Source organism: Sparus aurata, chromosome 19, assembly GCF_900880675.1.
Source record: "Sparus aurata chromosome 19, fSpaAur1.1, whole genome shotgun sequence".
Lineage (NCBI taxonomy): Eukaryota > Metazoa > Chordata > Actinopteri > Spariformes > Sparidae > Sparus > Sparus aurata.
In genome coordinates this window covers 20,622,007-20,644,056 of record NC_044205.1, presented here as the reverse complement: position 1 = coordinate 20,644,056, position 22,050 = coordinate 20,622,007, and the positions used below count along the sequence as shown (strand labels likewise).

At 40.1% G+C, this 22,050-nt stretch overlaps 2 protein-coding genes across 2 annotated transcripts in view; one reads left to right on the top strand and one right to left on the bottom strand.

The window, feature by feature from the left end:
- Nucleotides 1–2,313: 2,313 nt before the first annotated feature.
- Nucleotides 2,314–5,452, bottom strand: mnx1 (motor neuron and pancreas homeobox 1). Its single transcript, XM_030397823.1, has 3 exons — nt 4,890–5,452; nt 4,055–4,215; nt 2,314–3,654 (listed from the first exon to the last, which is right to left on the bottom strand). Exons 1-3 carry the CDS (start codon nt 5,365–5,367, stop codon nt 3,367–3,369), a joined length of 927 nt encoding a protein of 308 aa, XP_030253683.1. The 5' UTR covers nt 5,368–5,452; the 3' UTR covers nt 2,314–3,366.
- A 6,371-nt stretch (nt 5,453–11,823) lies between these two features.
- Nucleotides 11,824–22,050, top strand: part of ube3c (ubiquitin protein ligase E3C) — a 29,517-nt gene continuing 19,290 nt past the window's right edge. Inside the window, exons 1-13 of the mRNA XM_030398763.1 lie at nt 11,824–11,963; nt 12,578–12,688; nt 12,833–12,886; nt 13,335–13,409; nt 14,351–14,497; nt 14,614–14,729; nt 14,862–15,019; nt 15,631–15,784; nt 16,972–17,192; nt 17,311–17,465; nt 17,876–18,063; nt 20,952–21,038; nt 21,131–21,288. Of these exons, the coding sequence (XP_030254623.1) occupies nt 12,623–12,688; nt 12,833–12,886; nt 13,335–13,409; nt 14,351–14,497; nt 14,614–14,729; nt 14,862–15,019; nt 15,631–15,784; nt 16,972–17,192; nt 17,311–17,465; nt 17,876–18,063; nt 20,952–21,038; nt 21,131–21,288 (1,579 nt within the window). The 5' untranslated portion in view covers nt 11,824–11,963; nt 12,578–12,622. The remainder of the gene's footprint in view (nt 11,964–12,577; nt 12,689–12,832; nt 12,887–13,334; nt 13,410–14,350; nt 14,498–14,613; nt 14,730–14,861; nt 15,020–15,630; nt 15,785–16,971; nt 17,193–17,310; nt 17,466–17,875; nt 18,064–20,951; nt 21,039–21,130; nt 21,289–22,050) is intronic.

Below are 22,050 nucleotides of genomic sequence, written 5' to 3'. Positions count from 1 at the left end.
ACAAAATAAAGCACATTGTAGTAAAGTCTCTCGGCCTTAAACACAGCTGATTAGTGAATATTTGTGTGTTGTTTCTTTTCTGTTGATATTTCCAGTGAAGTGGTGGTGTGTGTCGTTCATTCAGTGTTTACGCACCCTTATGCACTGACCCCGAGGCCTCCAGACTAGCCTATTCTGTTTGCTCGCTGACACCAGTATCTGCCTGCGTGGTTAACATAGCAGAGTCATTCTGTTACATTTGATACTTGCTCTTATTAATTAGCTCCATCAGTGCTGCCTGTATCAATCTGAGGCTGGAGGTCAGGAATGGGCCATCAAGGTCAACCGGAGGAAATGTTGTACACCAGCCAGCAAATCACACTGCTGAGGGAAGTACAGTTGTTTTAATGACCTGAAACACTGAAGATGCTTGTTTCTGACGACAAAGAGCACCCGACAAAGGACAAATACACTTCAGGCTTTAGTAGTGGTGTTTTTTATGGATAAGAGACTGAGACTACCGGGAGGAAAACTGGAGAATTTGTCACTTAAAAGTCAGAGATAGTGGGATCAATAGACTCAGTGTGCAGTCCATACACTGGCCATTGTCTGCAGCCGTGCGTCACAGAGCTGCCATCAGCTTCACCTGGTGTGCTCTGGCTTGGCTTGACCCTCTGCTGAACTTTGATTTAGTCTGCTAGAGCAAACAGCTGGAGATAACCGACAGATCCCTCAGTAATCCTGTTACAAATGAGACATTATCAGTCAACTCCGGCTACAGTTTAACGCAGATGAGTGTGAACAATGTTTTCTGTAAGGTAACTGATGCATAATGTCGACTCCTGAGTTATTTGAAGGGCTCTATGGAGTTTTAAAGAACTCTGAATTTTCATATTATGATATTAATGAGATAATGATGCAAACTCAGAAATATTTATTTGTTCCATAACTGAATAAACGAGCTGTTCTCAGAGGAAAACAAGGTCCAGAACACTGTTTGAAGCCTGAAGGGTGGCAGAGTCCGCCACATATAAACAAAATAAAACAGTATGAATGTGTTGTCCTTTAAGGTCAGTTTTTATTCAGTTAATCTTTTTATTCAGTTTCTTCTTTTAGTGTTTTTAGGCATGAAAAAAAAAAAAAACAGTCAATAAAGATCTTTCTCTTTCTCACCCAAAATGACACAGTGTACCTTTAAACTGGCCCTATGGCTAAAATTTAAATCAAAATATAAAAATTATATAAAGTATTATAAAAAATAGGCAGATGGGATGTATTGGATGCGTTTGAGGAACTCCATTCTTATTTTTCCTGTAATACACAGAGTCCATAACACAATTTATAAATGTGTAATGTGTACAAAGCTCTGCAGTATGGACAAAATCAAATATCCCTTTTTTCTTTATTTACTGAGTATCTCATGATTGATATTGTGACAACACTGTATGGAAGACTATTGGTACTTTCACAACATATTAACACAATGAGATTTTTTATAAATAATAATTGGTAATGTGGAAATAGAACATTCTGGTAAGTTCAGAAAATTACATAATTTTACGGTGATGCAGCCTTTAAAACCAGGAAAAGACAACAAGATAGTGTACATTTTTAAATATATATAAATGTACTACTCTCAGCATTAATTGTTATAATTCCTCCTTCTTACATTGTTTTTGAATTTAAAAAAAAGAGTTGATGGTCTGTGATCAAGCCACACAAAAAATAGGCTAGTCAGAAATTAAAGGTGCACCATATAGCTTTAGAGAAAAACAGAGAAATGTTACATTTACTATATTCATAATATGATAATACATTTGAAATATTTATTTGATATATTTCCATTATAAACAAGCGGTCCTCAGAGGAGCTAGGTCTATTTGAAGCCATCCCGCAGATATAAACAAAGTAAAACACCAGCGTGTGACACTGTGTCGCTCTTTGAGAACAGTTTGTCTATTCCGCTTATTCAGCCACGAAAATCAATCACGATGGAGGTTTTCTTTTCATTCTCTCTCTCATATAGTGCAGCTTTAACAGATTTTTATTTAAAGGAGCACAAAGTCTATTTAATCAGAGGAGAAATATCTTCATTGACAGATTTATTTATTTTTTGCCAAACAAACTAAATAAAAAAACTGTCCTTGTTTTCATGACCGAATAAACTGAATAGACAAACTGACCTTAAAGGACACAATTTCATACTGTTTCACTTTGTTTATCTATGGCGGACCCTGCCACCTTTCCAGCTTAAAACTCTTTTTTTCTTGTGTGAACAGCTTGTTTATTCAATTATGGAAATAATAACCACTTCTGAGTGTCTATTGTCGCCTCATTAACATTGTAAATATAAAAATTCAGGGTTTAAATTTCCTCTCCTAAACTACAAGGCACCCCTTTAAAATCTGATTTCCTCAATCAGATATGCCCTCAATAAAATAATATTGTAAGATTTCTTTCAGCTGAATTAATTTAAAAATGACTCCAGATCTGGAAATAGTGCCTGAGCAGGCGGACTTGTCGCTCAGCGGGCCGTTTAAAGGGCTTTATTAATGCGAGCCCATTGCTAGTGTGGTGTGAAATGTTTCCTCCGTCTGCCTGCCTGCTCGCTGTTTGCTCTCGCTGCACGTTTGCACAGATCCGACAGCTCTATTAACAGTAATTCCCATGACCCGACCTGTCAGAGCAGGGGAGGGAAACACACGAGCCTCCGTCCATCCGCGTCCGCGCTGCGAAGGAATCGTAAATCAAGGGGACTATTTTTTCTTTTAAAAAAAAAAACGAAACAAAACACAAGGCTTGCGCCAAAATCGACTTTTCTACAAAACATTTTATTCCACATAGTTTGAGACGCTAAACAATAATTTAGCATGCACTGGCATTATGACCATTTTTATAAATACGGTATAGAAAAATAAACATAACATTTATTTCCAGCGTGATATGACTCACTTACACAAGGAATAAAATCAGGCCAACGTAAGAGAGATGGCGGCAGAGTTATCTCCTGTGGTGGGAGCTGTTATTGCTGACAAACTACCCAACACAGCCGGGGGGGGGGGGGGGGGGGGGGGGGGAGACTGCAGAGAACCTGAGCCAGTTTACAGCGTTTGCATATAAACCATGCGTTATGTCACAGTTCACCTACGGCCGATTGAATGATGCTCCTACTGTATTAAACATAAATCTCCTTGCTTTATTGCTCTCTCGCGACACTTGAGATCGTCATCACCTAAATGTTATTATTTTCATGACAACAAAATGAATTCCATGGAGGTGATTTTAGAGGTCGGATTACATGCATCTGCAACTTTTTTTTTTATAGCGGAAATCCTCCCACAGTCTTTATAATTGAAGTTCTGCGCCTTTTTTTTTCTTCTTCGAGATTCAAGGCTGCGGGCTTATGTCGCTGGTGTGATTCCTCTCGTCGTCCGAGGAGCAGTCCGACGAGTTGTACAGGAAATTGTCGCCCTCGTCGTCGTCACTGTCCCTGAAGTCTCTTATTCTGCCGTTTTTTGAGTCTGTCTTGCTGTTATAGTCCGACTGTTCGAGTCCGTCAGATTTCTCCTGGCCGCTCTTGCTGCCTTTATTCTTCTCGGCCTCCTGGGCGGCCTGCTCTTTGGCCTTCTTACTCCTCTTCCACTTCATGCGTCTGTTCTGGAACCAGATTTTAACCTGGAGGAAGGGGGGAAATGATCGAGTTTGATGAGTTGAAACGCGGAGAGATAGAGGCTTATCTGTGCGTAACTGTGCGTAAAGATCGCGTAAAGGTTACCAGTCCACCTGACATTGACCTCTGCGGCGTTACAGCTATCACACACTGCGCACATGTCTTTAAAGTCATGTAATCTACAAAATATTTCTTCAAATCACTTTAATAGAATAAAAGACACGCTATCGTGTCTTTATTTGAGCGAAAAAGGAAAACTGCCTCTGGACAAGACATAACCCATCGGGGGTCAAGAAGAAAGAGATTTCATCATTTTCAGAAAATGAAAGAAAGAAAAAAACAAAACACATATTTTAAGCCTTCAAACAGGAGATCATAAAAATGCTTCAAGGTTTATTACCGTACCTGAGTTTCTGTCAGCATGAGGGACGTGGCCACTTCAAAGCGCTTCGGTCGTGACAGGTACTTATTCAGTTTGAACTGATGCTCCAGCTCCAGCAGCTGCTGACTTGTGAATGCAGTTCTTGGTCTTCTGCACTTGCCAAGCAAGTTGGACTGCGCCTGAGCTGTAAGAATGACAGGACATAAATTCAATCTTAAAACCACAGACCTTAAATACACTTTGTTTCAAATAATTGCAGACATGAAGCATATCCACGTGAATAGATTTAAGTCTACAACTTGTCAGCAAAATAATTAAAATTAGCACAAAATTGACACACATCTGGTGTTATGTTGCAATAAAATATCTATTTGCCCCCTCGCACAAGCACCAAGGTTGTCCACATATGAATATTTCCATAGAGGAGCTATTTGCCACTGCGTTTTGAACAAATCTGTTAAAACGAGCTGAGACAAAAAAGGCAGTATCTGGTGAGCAAATAGCATGTCGACTGTGGGTTTCACATTCCTCTGCTACTTTCCCACTGTCCATTATCTGTCCATTTTAGTTCCTCTTAGAAAAAACATCACTCTGTGACAGCCTCTTCATCCAGACATCATAATATCTGAAGAAAACGGGCCCTCTTTAAAGTAAATTAAGGATTTCTGCCAATCATGACGCGGCATCGTTTTATTTGTCACATTAGGTAGCAAAAATATAACCTGTAAAGTTTCATCAACCATTTTTAGATCGGGTCGCCTCGGGTCGTCATTCATAACCAAAAAGCTTTAGTAATATCTTTGTTGATATATCTACAGTATAAAAGACAGGATATGTTGTGATGAAACAGCTACTTACAATTAAAGTCAGACATTTTGGGCAGCATCATCCCGGCTGTGGAGACCCGCAGCCAGTGGTCCAGCTGGAAGGTGCTGGCTGACAGTTTGATGGGATCACTGTGGTGGTGATGGGAGCCGTGTGGGTAGGAGTAGGACAGGGCAGGGTGTTGGCTTGCGAGCGCGGCTGCGGAGTAGGTGTACATGGGATGGCCGTAGAGAGCCTGTGCGGGGATCCCTGCGGTGCTCTGCGGATGTAATCCAACCATGCTGTGCGGACTGTTGAGGAAACCCGGTTTAGGAATCAAGCCGCAGGTGGAAATCCTCGGCGGAGACGGCGTCTCGGTGCGTAAAGCGTCGGCGCTGGAGGTCAGCTCGCCTCCGGACGACGGGATGGAGGAGGAGGACAGGGAAGTCACAAGCGCCAGCGGAGAGGTCTGCGCCTTGGGTGTATCGACTGCCAAAAGCGCGTCGATGCGAAAGTTTTTGGATTTCTCCATCGAGCCGCCGTTGCGCGTCCTTGTCACTTCTGCTGCCGTTAAACGAAGGAGAAGAAGTCGGTGGCGTTTTCCCACCTCTCAAAAGTTATGATGTGGTCCGGAGTGTGAGAGAGGAGCTCGGCTTGACACTTAATCCCTGTCAGGAGGAGGCGATTGGTGCAGCCGTCTGGAGGGGGCTGGCTCAGCGTCACAGACCCAACAACGCCTCTCCGCTCTAATCACCGCACAGCACGCTTTTGGCTGCCTTATTGCTTTCATTAAATTTGCTATTATAAGAAAATGACGCACACCTTGGAAATAAAACTAAAGTTTTTCGCTCGATTACAACTGGGTGTTATTTTTGTGCCCGTATATAACTCATTCACAGAGGCTTTATGGAGCAAACGTTTCCAAGAGAGATCAAGATGGACTTTATTCTCTTTATGATCAGCAGTATGGCCCTTTTTGGGGGGGGGGGGGGGTGTAGAGAGAGACTGGCTTTCTGTGCACATCAGCAATTTGACCAAGGTCACAGGAGCAGGTGTGGTGACGTTTTAGTAAACACCTGCAGCCACAGACACTGCAGAATGAATTAATAAAAGCACATTTGATGAACACATTTTTGAGAATCTTAATACTTCTTGATGAGGAAAACGAATTTCCTTTGATTGTTTGTGCTGGAAGTAGACTGGATGAGCTATCTGAGGAATGTGATTGCTCTGTTTTAACCTGAAATTAGAAACAAAATGTGACATTGATGACAAAAAGATAGGAAATCCATTTATTACTACTCCAATTCTAAATCTTTTTCTGTCTCTACCTTTCCTATAGAGGCCTATACTATACTTGAGATATAAGCCTATATTAAATAACGTCTCATACATTTAAGATAATACACATACTGTTTAGATTAAGATGAAAACAGCAAATCTAAAAAATCAAATAGTAAAAATAATTTCTGCAGGCCAAACCGTGTCGTGAGAGTGTTAATCCCCTGGTGTACACCTCTAGATTAAGTCCTAAACGACGTGAAGTGATGTGAAAGGTTATCAGGCTCATCCTCACTCATTGAATTTAGATGGCAAATAACACAACACACACCCCGTTTAAAAAAAAGAGAGAGAGAGAGAGAATTAGAAGGCGTGCGCAGGAGTGAACATCTTGAGCCGGATCACCCTGCAGAGGCCAACTGGGAAATTTCAGTAAAAGCCCTCCTTCTGTCGCTCCGAACCTGAAGGTGACAGCCGCACTCTGGCCTGTTATAATGGAGCTGTGCAGCCAAATTAATCAACCCCTCGCTGCTTCCAACGAAGATGTCCGCACACCACGTTTTGTCGGTTTGGAGTTTTTACATTCTCTAAAAGAAATCATCACGTTTTTGTTTTGTTTTTGTTTTGTTTTTTTTGCTCTTCTGCTAATGAAAATATTGCCTTTTTTCTCTTTAAAATCAAACCTGTCACAAAAAGAAAGCAATACCGCTGAGAAAAGCTTTGCGCAGCTGACAAAAATGAGTCAAATTCGGGCGCAATCCGTGCGCAACGGGCCGCACCGAGATTTTTGGTGTAATTGAAAAGCCCCGAAAGTGTGATGAGGAGAGAGATGGAGCTAATAGGCCCGTGGCTCCGGGTGACTTCGGTCTAATAAGCCACTTAAAGTTAATGGAAGAGGAGGTCAAAATGAGAATTATTGACACCCAGTTGCCCTTAACCTGTCTACCAATAAAGCTGATTAGTTTTTTGTCAATTCATCAGCTAACCGCGCTCCGGGGACGTTTATTTGCTCGGGGGAAATCAACAAGTCACCGGGTGGTTTTCGAGTAAAGGATCGCCATTTAATTGTGGACCTTGATGATCATGACCAATTACAGAATGATAACGGGGAGATTGATGTGGGGGGCTGCGTGGAAACGTGGAGGAAGAAAAAAAGAATAGAAAGAGAAGGGGGGGGGGGGGGGGGGGGGGGGGAGATAATATGCTGCTGCCAACTTATTTTTTGTTGGGGAGAAACGGTGCACATGCTGATGTTCAAGAGCAGTTATCGTGCGTTGACAGATTGTCCTAAATGTTCCTGGAATGAGCTTTTTCTTCCATATTAATGTGTTTCTGCTCGTTTTTATTTGACCTTTACTCTCAATTTATGATGAGAGAAAAATCCAGCTTTGGAGCCACAGGAGAGGATGTGGAAGCTTTTTGTAAAAATGTATCCCGAGTGGCTGAATAAACATCCTCACCTCTCCACAACAGAAGTTGCTGTTTTGCGGCTCTCTCATCAATTAAACGGCGTTTTTATCAACCCCTCCTGTGATTATTATAACAGCCCGAGTCTCGATGGCCGCGCGTCCGGGCTGCGCCTCGTCCCCACCGCGGGTTTAATTTCATTAAGGGCCCCCGCATGAATATTTCTATTAAAGCGGCGGTGAAATATGGAGCCATTTAGTATTGGCCTTCACCGATCACCCAGATTTATCGCTCCTTTTCATCACATCTAGAGGGGAGAAAATTAATAAGGCACCCAGGATGGAACCGAACCCTAAAACCCTGCTCTTTCCTGAAAGCTGTTAATTTGCTCTGTAATTACTTTCACAATTAACTAAAATACAAATCAAAGTGACAAATCGGGATGGTTTATATATTAATTACCTCCGGTAAATGCGTTCATTATGAAAAGGCAATCTGAAGGGACCTGCGCTGTGTCTCTTTTAACGCAATAAATACGTTCGGATAAATTGGCACAAGTGGCCAATTTCATGAAATGTGTGGAAATGCTTTTAAAAACATTTGTGGCTCATGATCATTTTTTCCCCCCTACCTGACATCTAATGAGCTAATTTCTCTCAGGAAAAAAAATATATAATATCAGTGTCAATATGTGAGATAATTACTGCAGGACTTATTTCTCTAAATGAAACGTCTCAAATCCGATATCGCAGCTTAATTCATCTCACACGTGTTATCAACACACTGTGAATGGAGGGACTAGGAGCCCACAGTATTATATATAGGCCCGATCACATCTTATCGATGAAACCATTTGCGTCTGTCTCGTGCTCGTGCTTTAAAAGCCTTTATTCGTTCAGCCAATAAAAAGCCCGATGATATCAGTCATCGGTTTGTTGACAAAAAGTGTAAATAATAACACTAAAAACAACATATATCACATAAATATCTACATATGGCCAGGAAATCTGAGTGTCAAATCAAATGTGATTAATTAATTTGTGGGTTTATGTCCTTTATCAAAAATGAGCCAATGGCCAATCAAAAACTGGACAAATAAAAAACACAAATAAATAAATAAATAGATAAATATATAAATAAAGCTTTAATTTGAAATTCTTAAATGGCACATTTTTCTGCAAATGTGGAGGCTCCTGTCAGACTTCACTATTATATCCACATCTTTGGGGTTTTTGGCTAATATAGATCTTTTATTTGAACAAAAACTCACTTTTTAAGTTGCTATGACATAGAGGTTGAATTCCACCAAACTGGAAAATGTCAGCAGTTGTTACATATGCTCAGGCAATGAATTTATTTTATTGAAATTTTTCAACTATAATGTTTGTGTTATGGAGGGACAAAAAGAGATGGATAGAAGTGAAGCTAATCGTTTTCACTGTTTGTTGACTCTCTTAAGAGAGGCATTGATTTAAACAGGTGGCATTGATTGGAAAATGTGTTGTAAAATCAAAAAATATATATATTTTGACCATCCCATGAGGGGTTCAAATTAGCAAATATTATGCTGTCTTGTGAAGCAGTTATACAAAATTCCATCCTATTATGCATGCAAACCTAACGATTTGTATTTATGTATAAACTGATGAATATATTATGCAAAGTCAGATTTTTGAAGAGCAGCGCTAATAAAAAAAACCAGAAATATATCTAGTTATATGAACAATAATCACCATACTTCTCATATATATTGTCTTATCATGTATAGAATCATAAACACATTATATATATACATATATTGTGTTATTGTGATTTTTTTAATGTAAAATATTTGAAAATGTTTGTGTAATATTTTTCAGAACAAACAAACAAACATGTCCTTCAAAATCAAGACTGACGCAATGAAGACAGACAGATTAGAACACAAGTAGTAAAAAATAGATTAAAAACTGTAATAAAGAACCATTACACCAGTTATGCCTTCATATCATAGTATAATAATGTCCATTTACACAGCCACAACACAGCATAGCAACAAATAGGAAGGAATTGATACATCTGATGAGAAAATTGGAATATAAAAACATAAAAGTTTATAAATTCAAAAGACCTTATAGTAACGATGCTGACAGATCTAAGCACAGTTGCTCTGGCAGGTTTGTCAGCCTGCATCTGAGACCTCCAGCTATGTGCAGGCTCACAAGGGGATCAAAAGTTCATAAAGATAAAAAGCTAAAGTCAATTCTGAAATGGAGATAGAGCCGGTGAAGAGAAAGTTAAACAAAGCTTAAGCCTTGTCCCATTATACCAGAGCTGACTCATGAAACGGGTATTGTAAAACAGTTATGCAGAGAATCCAACGTGGCAAAACTCTGTGTGATCAGCGTAACAACGGCCAGAGATCTAATTTTCTCTCATGTATGAGTGGGACTGTAACCGGTCCAAGGAAGGAGCCTTGAGGTACGCCACATGTAATGAAGGGCTGTGAGGAGATGAGCATATGGCCACACGAATAACCCAGAACAAATTATTTTTAGCCTCAGGTTCGTAGGTTGTTGTTGTTTGTGCTGTATTTGACTGTTTTTATTGTACATATCTGCACTAATAATGAAGAAAATGCCCTTAAGGTGACCTAATGCCAGCAAAGAGTCTGCACTAACAACAGCTGGAACTATAGAGTCCTCCAGATTAACAGTGAAATATGGTAAATCGAAGCTCTTGGCAGTGAAATGGATTGAACTTTTTCCAGATATCAAGGGAATGAAAGTATGATGAGATTTTCTGAGCACTTCAAGGCGTTGTTAGCGATGTTTAAAATCACATTCACGCATTTAAATGGTGGCTGTTTCTGAGATCAAGTTAGGACTTTCAATCTCAGAAGAGAAGTCCTTGAAATACTCATCAACATCTGCAGTTACATGACAACAGGCAAACTCCATATAATGTGTGATACTGCATGTTTGAGAGCTACTAACTAGAGCTGATACTGGATTTTTAGTCCCAATGCTGATACCGATGTTATGGAGTAAAGAAGTCCTGATACCAATATTCTAGCCCATATTTCTTATAAACATACACAGAAACACACATATTCTTTCAGTGATTCCTGAAAAGTGATTATTAAACACTTGTGACAAAGATATGTATGTGATGGAGGCAGGATATTATACAGTTTAACAATAAACTTGTTCATCACCAGTGCACTGACATTAAGCTTCACTGGGAGTTTAATAACTATAAATGACCCAAAACATACATTTCTGCATTATTTTCTGTCAAAATAAAATCAGCACATATCAGACAACATACACTGATACCGATCTGTGACAGGCCAATACCAGCCAATGCTATCAGTCGACCAATATATCAATTGGACTACTACTCCAATTATCTATGTTTTATGTTTGTTTTTTGTTGTACTGAAGGTCCTATGAAACAGTTTCTTGTGTCAATAAAAGATGATTCAAATTCAAAAGGAAAGAGGGTAGTTCACCTCAACTGTGTCCATCAATTATTTTTCTATGCCTTTGCCCAGCAGCTTAAGTGTATCATGTTTTGTTGTAGAAAAATTACCTGTACTTATATAATACACACTGATAGAATGCAACTAAGTATATTTACTTGAGCACATTGCTAAACTACAGTTTTGAGTCATCTGTACTTATTTCCATTTTCTGCTACTTTATACTTCGAATAGACATTTTGGATTCAAATATTTTTTCATATATTATTTCACCACACTACTTTTATGTGGTAACTTTAGTTACAGGTTACTTTGCAGATTGCATTATGCATCAAAGAAAAAGTACCACATTTGGAAATTAATTTTAGATTCTAATAATTAGAAAAACACTGATTATCAACCCTGGTATACACTATAAACATACACATAAAACTATGTATAATTTACTTTTACCTGTATCTATTGCCACGAAATTCCTTTGATACTTAAGTTCATTTGACTTTCATTCTTAAAAAAGTAATATTTTACTCAAGCATGACTTGTGTGTACTTTTTACAACACTGATAACAGAATAACAAGCACCTGTGTGATCATGTGTACAATCAAAATAAAATGTAAATAAACAAATAGCTTAATGTAAAGTTCTTCTTTCATTTTTAAACGAACAATAAACTATAAAAATGTAAAGTAAGTAAGGAAAATAGGAAAAACAAAGTAAAAAAAGAAAAACACACGTCACAGAACCTTCTCAATGTATCTAGAAGAAGGCGGGCTTAAGCCGCTCGAATATTATTGACAGGAATTCTGTCCAATCAGCTCCCTGATATCGTAGGAACCGGATGCAGTTAAGTTAGCTTTTCCCTGTGTTGTGTTGATTTCTAGAGAGAGAAGGAAAAGAAGACTTGACGTTGGGATTAACCATAACTGCCTACACAGAGTTATTGTGTGTTTTTCATTCCTTAAATCAAAAGTCAAAGGTAAACGGTTCTATTTCTCAGACGAGTATCCTGCAATATGAGCGATGTCAAAAAGAACATGCGGATAGGAAGACACCCCCCGTAAAGTTAGCCTGCCTGAGTGCTTAGCTCCTCTGCTAGCTAGCTGCAGTGCTAACGTCAACAATATCAAGTTACTCACAAACGTACGAATCAGTACTGCGACATGTCAACAATAAATAATTTGTGATTTGGTGTCTTCGTTGCTACTTGGAGTCACATAACGTAAACGGCAGTGCATAGTACCTGACAGCTGCTGAGTCATTAGCTAGCTAAGTAACCGGCTTGCTAACTATTGTTGCAAACCAAACTGAAGCTGTCAGCCGGACAATTAGCTAAAGTTAACCTTCGGTCTCGTCCATATTGACTTTCATGCCTGTTTTATTTGGTAATATATATTACAATCAGCCAACGCAAGAGCCTGCTGTATTGGTTGAAGAATCGATTTAGCCTGAGTTAATTGTGTGTAAGTTGTTGCCAAGTCACGAGTCGCTAGGTCATTTTGGTTTCACTTCATCACTTGTTTTAGTTTTGGCTCTACCAGTAGGTGTTGGATAAAGACCCTGAATTTGTTTTCCTTTCGCTTTCTGTTTCAGGAATCAGTGTCAACTTCTGAATCAGTCAATGGGAAAAATCTAACAATGTTTAGCTTTGAGGGAGATTTCAAGACAAGACCCAAGGTATCACTTGGAGGAGCGAGTAAGAAGGTGAGTGTCATCCGGGAAGATAGAGTGGAATGAATCTTATCAAACACATAGTCAATTTTCTTACACATCTGTGAAAAGCAAAACTCGCAAAGCATATTAGTTTTCAAGCAAGTAATCTAGAGGTGATCTTATGTTGTTTTTCAGGAGGAGAAGGCATCTCTGCTGCATCGCACTCAAGAAGAAAGAAGAAAAAGAGAGGTAACTATGTTTGTGCAATGCTTTGTTTTCAAACAGCTCGTGAAACACTTCAGTCTTTAACATCATTCCAAGGACCTTTTTTGTGTGTTATAAACACACAATTTTCCTGTAGAGACAAATTACTGAGTCATACTACTTTGCACAATTCAGTTTAAAGTTATTGCAGTGTAAATACTAAAGATAAAAAGAGTAAATACTAAACATTAATTATAAGTGCCATATAGGAGGCAACAGGACTTGTTTCAGTTTCTTGAAGACGTTTCAGCTTTCATCCCGTCACCATCCTGGTACGATATAGTTACAATATAGCATTTAGACCTGTATGACTGAGAATCTTCACCTACCAAACATTACGTATTCAGGATAGAACAGTATTGCCCTCCTTTGTTTCAGTGGTCACTGATGCTGTGGTCTCATCACGTCTTAACTGTGCTCTTTTATTATTCAGGATGAAAGGAAACGACTGAAGAATGCCATTATCATTCAGTCCTACATACGTGGCTACCAGGACTTGAAACGACAGGTAAGGCTCAAATTAAGCGGCATAAATCTTAAATGTTTTTATTATGTTACATTAAGAATCAAATTTTTGGTTTGCCATCAGAAATGTGAACTGTGTCATTAAACTCTTATTTTTGAGTCAAAAAACTTTTGAAAAGAAGTAAAAGTAGGTTCAAGGTGAGCCTACTTTAAGGTGCCATCTTTAGATTTCAGTGATGTTGTGTGTCAGCACTCACACATAAAACCCTGTAACATGCAGGTGGCTCATGAATGGTGTTGCCTGTCATATGGTCTTGTAGATATGGTTTACTGAGTCTGCGGTTACAGTCAGTGGGTTCGTGCATCAACCTTCAGAAATCTCAATCGGGTCTGTGTATGAATGAAGCTGTGGTTTCTGGCACAGGTCTCTCAAGTATGAAATGAGAATATCTGTTGATGAACAATTACTTCCTGTGTGGTTGATTTTCTTTGTCTTAGTTTTGCTATGTGTCTTACAGTTTGATTGACAGTAATTTGATAGATTTCTACAGTAAGGGGTGGCACTAGTTGATTTGTCAGCTTCTCAAAAAGTTGTGTGTATGATTGTTTTTAATTGGTGACACTTTTTTGTTATTAGTCATTTAGTGATAGTTAGTGAACATGGTGATGAGTGCTTGAGATATCTTCCAAGAGATGAAAAGATTTGTGTTAATTGTGAAAGTGACAGTTTGGTAAAAGAAAGAATATGAATGAATGTTTTTCACTTTCTTAGCAAAGGGTTTATAAGAGTATTGATAGTTATCAGGACTCGAAACATAGGCTGTTTGTTGAGAGAGCAGATAAGTGACAACACGTCATCATGACTGATTATTGTCTCAGCTTGTCAATTTGTCATTTGACACATTTGTCATTTGCGTAATCACAGGTAGAGCCTTCATAGTCTGTGCAAACGAAGTGTTTTCAATATGTGACCTTTTTCTTCAGTATGCCACCCAGAGGGCCAGTTTTGACGAGTCGGTCAGCCAGACGCTGGCGGGGGGAGCTCAGCATGTCTTGGATGGTCCTCGCCTCTGCCTCTTATCAAGACAACTCATATTTTTCTACAGACAGGGTGTGGATGCACAGAGATTGGTGAGATTGTTTAAATATCTTTAATACTCTTCAGTTACAATTATGCTGATTGTAGCTGTTACAACCAGAGGTCTCATATACATGTACAAACTGTGTCTGTTTGTGTTTTCTTAAAGATATGGCTGTGCCAGAACCTGGTGAAACTCAACAGTCAGTTTGTGAAGCTGTTGGTGGGCCCACAGAGACAAACATGTATGTTTCAAATCAAGAGGATCTTAGGCTTCTGCTGCAGGTACAGTTCTAAAATCAGACTAAATAGATTTCTATTTTTAGCTACTGGATGCTTAAACATGTGGTAGGGTGCTATTTGGGGAAGATGCAGTGGTTGTCACTATCTCACTTGTTCCTCTTTTTGTCTCCACAGACTCCTACAGAACTGCACGGATGACAGTTTAAATGTGGCGGTTCCCATGCGGATGCTAGAAATCTTTTCTTCAGAGAAAACCTATCTTCCTGTTATTCCAGATGCTAACTATGTAGCTTCATTACTCGAGCAGATTTTGCACTATATGGTACAGAAAGGTAAGCTCACGGGGATCTTATTCCAGTGTGTACAGTAGCACAGACACAAATAAACCTTTAAAGGCCTAATCATCAAGCATTAAGGCTTATGTAGAGATTGTTAATGTATGTCAATACCAATTGGTCTCAAGTGTGTTTGACTACTTTTATCTGAACAAGGGCAGTTCCTACTCTTACTGGCACCTGAGCGTATACAGTACTGTGCACAGGTCAAGTGCATCTCATAGTGTTTACATTTTCAAAGTGGTATGAGTCACTTCCAACATCACTGTTTGAAATGATTTTTCCCGTCAACACAAAGCGCCTTGTTTAATGTTCGGCACTATGTCAACTGCACTCAGATGTCTTAAAACCCAATTAAGCAGGCAAGCTTGCAAGCCCTACTTTTATAGCTAAAAATATTACACAGAGGAGAACTCTCATCTTCAGCAGATGTTGCAGGTTATCCTTGCTTCTCCTTTTGCATTCTTATTGTTAAAGTTATTATAGTTATGTAATGGGTGCAAATATATTCTTATATGTTTTTGTTTTTTTTAAAAACATTTTGTAATGAATTCTTAATCTTCTTAATGTCCTTTTAAAACCTAAATTTCTCTCTGTCTCCTCCTCAGGATACTACAGGTCGCTGTATATTCTTGTGAATCACAGGCTCCCTTCCAGTCTGGAGTACAGTGATGCTCCTTCTGTCCCTCTTGCAAGCACACTGTTGGAGCACATTCTCAAACCTCTGCACTTTACTTACTCCTCCTGCACAACAGGCGCAAGGTACAGCACAGAGACTGAAGCCAAAATTAGATCAGGGCCTTCACACAGACGGTGGCAGGATTTTGTTGCATTGCAGGGTGGAATTTCTGCTCCAAAGTCTAACTATGTTTTATATATATATATATGTTTGTTTATCATAAGCATCCAGGCTTTAAAGAAATTGCACGTACTGTAACCAGCAATATCCTCACTTCTTTCCTCTTTCAGTATGTTGTCAGTGTGCATGATATTTACATGATATCTATGAGATGTACTTTTTTTTATGGAGCTCGGTCTCAAAATGGTAACTGGCTAAAGGTGCTGAAGGAAATAAGCATTTACAGTATATCAGACACACCAAACTCCAGTGGTGACAGGTGTCTGATAGTAAAATTGCCCTCTATAAATAATGCAATAACGTCATCACTGGTCGTGGATTGCAAATTGCATTCTGTGATAATCAGCAAAGACTATCTTCACAGACTTTAGGTTAGTGCCTTATACAGTGCTGATATTGTCTGGAGAAGACTGAAAAGCCCCATGCACACTTAATGAAGTATCAGGATAAAAATCTGCACATAATAAGATCAGAAGGATTTACTGATAAAGTGGTTGATGTCTGCAGACCTTCGAAATTGCCGTGTTTTTTGAGCACAGAGAGAAGACGACTACATTATAGCTGGAAGGGGAAAGTCTTTGTCCCAAGGGAATTCTTTAAAAATCATCCATTAAACTGATCAGACAAACTGCAGCAGTTTTTTGTCCCCTCTAGTCAGTAGTGAAGCAGTAATTGCTTCTAAGACCAATTTACAACAAGCCATAAAAGGCCCCCAGACTCGCTCGCTCGCCAGAGTGCAGAATATCAGGCTGTTTGCCCTCAGTTTCAGACATTCTTAATAACAAACGACAGGGCACTTCTTTTCTTCTTTGAAGAAAAGCAAGGCGGGAGTGAGAGAAACTTGTGTACACGCGGACAGTAACAGCTAATTATCTGACTTGGCCCACCAGATGTGTGTGACTGGGTCACACAAAGCAGCTCTGTTTGGAGATTCAATATTGGAGCAACAGAATAAGCAGAGTGGTGTTAGAACAAGACGCCCTTTTAGCAGAATTCTATAGCTGAATCACAGTCATTTTGTTTAAATAATGTCACCCTTCTCATGCTGTGCATTAACGTGTCTTATGTCTGTTTCTCTGTCGTCTCACAGGCAGTTTGTATTTGCCGCCTTTACCGAGGAGTTTATCTCTGCACCTTTCACCGAGCAGATCTTTCACTTCTTTATCCCGGCACTGTCCGACGTCCGTCTCTCATTCCCGTTCGAGGCCTTCCTGAGCACCCTGCAGGCCACCATCGGCTCCTCCTCGTCACCGCAGAGACAGGCACCATGGGTATTTTACTTTGTCCTCTGTGCGGGGGAGAACTGCTTAGGTGGGTGGAACAGTTTAGAGCGCACACCGCACACTGAAGCATAAACACTTTATGACTAATTTAAAGAGATGAAGTTATGATGGTGTGCAGAGTGATGGTTATGGGTGTGTGTTGGCAGGCTCGCTATCAGAGGAGGGTCTCCTGCTGTACCTCCGGGCTCTGCAGACGCTGCTGCCGCTACTGCCAGTGTCGGAGAGCAGCACCAGGCCTGAAGTCAGCAGCGACTCGGAGGACGACGACGATAACACTGGCATCCGTCACCCTCCCATGCAGGTAGGATACATACACAGACACATATACGTACTCAGAAAATCTTAATGGGATTACCCCACGATTTTTTTTTGTTGACAGGTAGGCTCATGAATATATGAAATATATATACTCATATACTCATGAAGCAGATCAGAACTATATGTGAATATACTTAAGAGTTTTGATATCGGACTCAGAATCAGGAGAGAAAAACCCTTAATCTGATGTGTCTGATGTATGGATATTACATTTGAATTTCTTCAGCCATGACAAATACCCATTACAGAATACTCTAATAATAAGTAATTAAGATGCTAATTTTAGGTAACGGAAATGCGGCCCATCTCTGTTTGGCGCAGCGTGACATATGCACCACCACCTTTTTTTTCCCCCCAGTCTTCCAACCAGTGTGTGTTTCCCTCTCTTATCAGGATGACAGCAGAATCTCAGTGCAGCTGATCACAGAGGAGTGTGTCCACAAGCTGGACACGAAGCATCAGACTAACGCCCTGCTGAACCTGGTCTGGAGGGATTCGGCCAGCGAGGAGGTCTTCACCATGATGGCGTCCATCTGTCACACACTCATGGTCCAGCATCGCCTCATGGTGCCAAAAGTCAGGTACAAATACACATAATTGTTTGTTTCAGGATAACCTGTAGGGCTTTGAAAAACAATGCACAAGGTTTTACATTTGTATAACTGTATTGCTTTATCATGTAAATAACAATAGACTAAATATATATATTACCAGCAGGGATTGTAGGTATCCTTCTTTCATCTTAATAAAATACTTTTGATACTTTAAATATATTGACTTTACAGTGGCGCATGTGTTTATGGATCAAACCAAAACATAAAAATACATTTTTATTTGATATCATAACATTTTACACATCTTGTCAACATCAGGCCTTGCATTCAGAGAGCCTGTTTACACACCTACCTGATTGAGAGGAAAACTGTGTCTTTTTATGCGTTTCCGCGCTGTAAGCAGTAATGTAAATAACGGTGAAGCGAGGCAGGCAGTTATCAGTGGTCCGCACCCACTGGCATTTACAACCGGCAAAGGAAGCAGGGATGTCAGGGAAGCTGTCAGTTCTGGACGAGGGCAATTACCCCTTCTCAGGTTGATTACATTAGGGCCAGGATGTCAGAGGTGGTGGTGGTGGTGGTGGAGGGGGTGGATGGTGCATTGACTGACGGGAGGTGATCCAAACTGAGCTTCATGGATGGTCAACCTGCTCTAGTTAATTATTAGTGGAGCCACTTGCTGCCGGTTGATTTAAACGTGTGGGTGGAGATGTTGATGTATCAGGAGTCCAATCACGTTTGTATCTTACGGTGCATCAGTTACCAAAAATTCGCTCCCTCATTGACACATGCGTTTCGAGTCCGATGGTCAATTAGCAATTTTGCAGGATTGCTTACAAGTGATTGACCAGAGTTTAGAAGTATTTCGCTGCCTATCCCCCGTCCCCCTTAATTTTACAGCTTCCTCCTACTCTTCGCTTTTACCATAAATCCTGCCCCTTCGTCTTCCATCATTATTGGATATCTGTACAAAATAATTAGCTCACTGAGAAAGATTAATCACTGCAGGAGTGGACGGGATAGCTTTACAAGAGGCTAAGGGGAGCAAATTGCATCCCGGCCTTGATTTACTGCTCTTACAGCAAAAAGAAGAGAGAGAGGCTGGCCAGTGGTCCAGCCGGCCCGGCACGCTGCCTTTTTAATAAATATGTAAAATGTCTCATGAAAGGACTTTTTTTTTTTCCATAGGAGATGAGACCAGAATTAGTTTTTGATTGGTTTTCTAATAGTGTTCAGCAGAGGTTTGTTCTAGAGTGTTTGGTGTAATTTCACTTTAATTGTTTACCGTTGGATATTTGGTGTAATTTCACTTTGATAGTTTGGTTTAACCCAACGTAACACTCTGTCCCTAACGGGGCTCGCTCTGATGAACTTTGGTCCTTCATTTACTTTTGAATGGTTGCTGTGATTTTCGTGTTGTCATGAGATAACAATCACGTTTAAACAAATGTGAGGTTGAAATCTGCTCATTTGATCTTTATGGTATCAAATGTGACCTGGCCCAGTTGTTTTTTTATGTTTTTTGCTGAACAGAGATTCTTCCATCACCACAAAATGAAATGATCCGGCTGTTATTCATCAAGCTGCTTTTCACACACACACGCAAACACACACACGCACACACACACACACACACACACACACACACACACACACACACACACACACACACCCCTTCTGATGTCTTGACTTTGTTTATTAGCGGTTCATTCCATGATTGAAATGGGGGTTTGGGTTCTCTCGGGCCGTAAATCAGCATGTCAGCTGGCATTTAGTGCTTTGTTTCCCATTTCAATCAAACACTTGCATCACTTGTTATGAGCCCACAGCACCACTCCCTGCTTCTCTCCTGAGCCTTGTACCACTGACAGATGGTGTGCGCTCGGCACAAACCATTTTTCAAGCCGTACCGAGGATCGTGTGACACCCTGCTCCTAATGCTCATTTCCATTTGGGGAGTTCTGAATGGGTTTTGGTAGATTGAGTGGCGGAATGGGAATTTGAGCATTGACATTGAGATGAGAATATTCAGCCAATGTTGGATTCTCTTTTTCTTGCTCTACTTTCTCGACCTTTGCTCCTCTGCTCTGCGGAGAATACATGACACTGCCCTATTAAATGCAAGCATCCTTATAGGTGTCAGCACTGTCACTCTTAAACAAGGGCCTATTATATGCAGGGGCCTTTTTTATTTTACCTTTTAGCTTACTTAGAACATTATTGTCACCTGTACTTACCCTGTGTGTGAAAAGCCATGCAATTTAGGAGCACACACAAACACTCGAACAAAGAGCAGCTTCACACCTCGGTGCCACAGCCCGTTGAGTGCAAAGCGACTATAGCAAGGTATGTGGGCCCTCTGCGGTGTTATCATGTAATTCGCCGTGAGTGTGGAAGCATGCTGGCGCTGCGGGGTCACAGCGAGGACCAGGCTTCCCCTCCTCCTCTGTCCTCCATTGTCTTGCTCCCCCTGGCCATTAAGTTAAATGGGGCTCCAGCAGGAAGCCAGAGGGGCTGTTTATGACCCGAGCTGGGCACCCTCGCCAGCAACTAGTTTACTAATGGAAGGTGCCTCGCCTAAATAAAGCTTAATGGCTCATTTAATCTCTTTTCGGCCCTTACAGGGTATAAAAGGGGAGAGAAAGGCCAAGAAAATTCTATGAGGGAAAATGTTGGTTAACAGTGTCATTTATTTTCTCCCCCCTTTTACTTGCGTCCTCTGGTTAACAGGGCAAAGTTAACAATCTCAACACAGCAGACAGATTGACGGAAAGTCGTTTTACAGTTCTTTCGCACCGATTGTGTCATCTGATTGAAATAGCTCTCCAACTCATGTCTTGTTGATGAGAGCAGTATACTTTATCAAAATAAGTGTTTAAACTGAACATGTCTCTCTGCTTCTCTGTTCCCTGCAGACTTCTGTATAGTTTAGCTTTCAATGCACGTTTCCTGAGGCATCTCTGGTACCTGATAACTTCCATGACGACAAAAATGATCACTGGGTGAGCTGATTGATATCTGATTACTTGCAAACGTATATCTGTGTGTGTTCAGTCCTATATTCATATTTCGGCCTGTCTGTCCGTCCCCCCAGCTCCATGGTGCCGCTCTTACAGCTGATCTCACGAGGGTCTCCGATGTCGTTTGAGGACTCCAACCGCATCATTCCCCTCTTCTATCTCTTCAGCTCTCTCTTCAGCCACTCACTTATCTCTGTGCACGACAGCGAGTTTTTCGGTCACGAAATGGAAGGTAATAAGCCACCCATCCTTTTTTATTGGATTCATATTCAACTTATAGTCATCTTTATTTATATTGCACCTTTGAAAACATTGCTACAAAGATAAAATGATATAAAAAGGCAGAGTAACAGATTACTTTTATATTAAAGAGTAGAAAGAGATAGGCAAAAGGCAAACTAGGCAAATTTATATAAATGTACATTAGTGATATAAACAAAAAAATGATTTAAACTATAAAAAGGCTTATATGTAAAAATTTGATTTTAAAATGTAATTGATGACATTGAAGTTTGGAGCCCAGTCACCTTATGAGAGAAGGTGGGATTTAGGAACCAGTAGGGGGAACGCCGCTGAGGATCTGAGGTTGTGTTCAAGACGTAGGGAACAATCTTGGCCCAAACCCAGCAGAGCTTAAAAAGTTATCAGTAACATTAATTATTTAAACGGTCCTCTGCTGAAGAAAGAGCATCTTTTGTTATTTGTTTCTCAAAAAAGCGCAGTTCATGAGTATTTGTTTTTCAAGTTTTTCTTGTTTGAGGGTCTGTATAAACTTAAAGCTTATATGAGGAATATGATTGAATTTGAAAAGGGTTTTAGAAAAATGCTTAATTTTCTATATAATCTGGTGCTGAATTACACTCATGTAAACCAAAAATCTTTTAATATTTGGAGTGAAACAGTCTGGTCGCATATTTGTTTGTTGTCTCCGGGCATCGAATTTAGCTAGAATTAAATAATCATGAATTAAACATACAATCAAAGTTAATGTGAA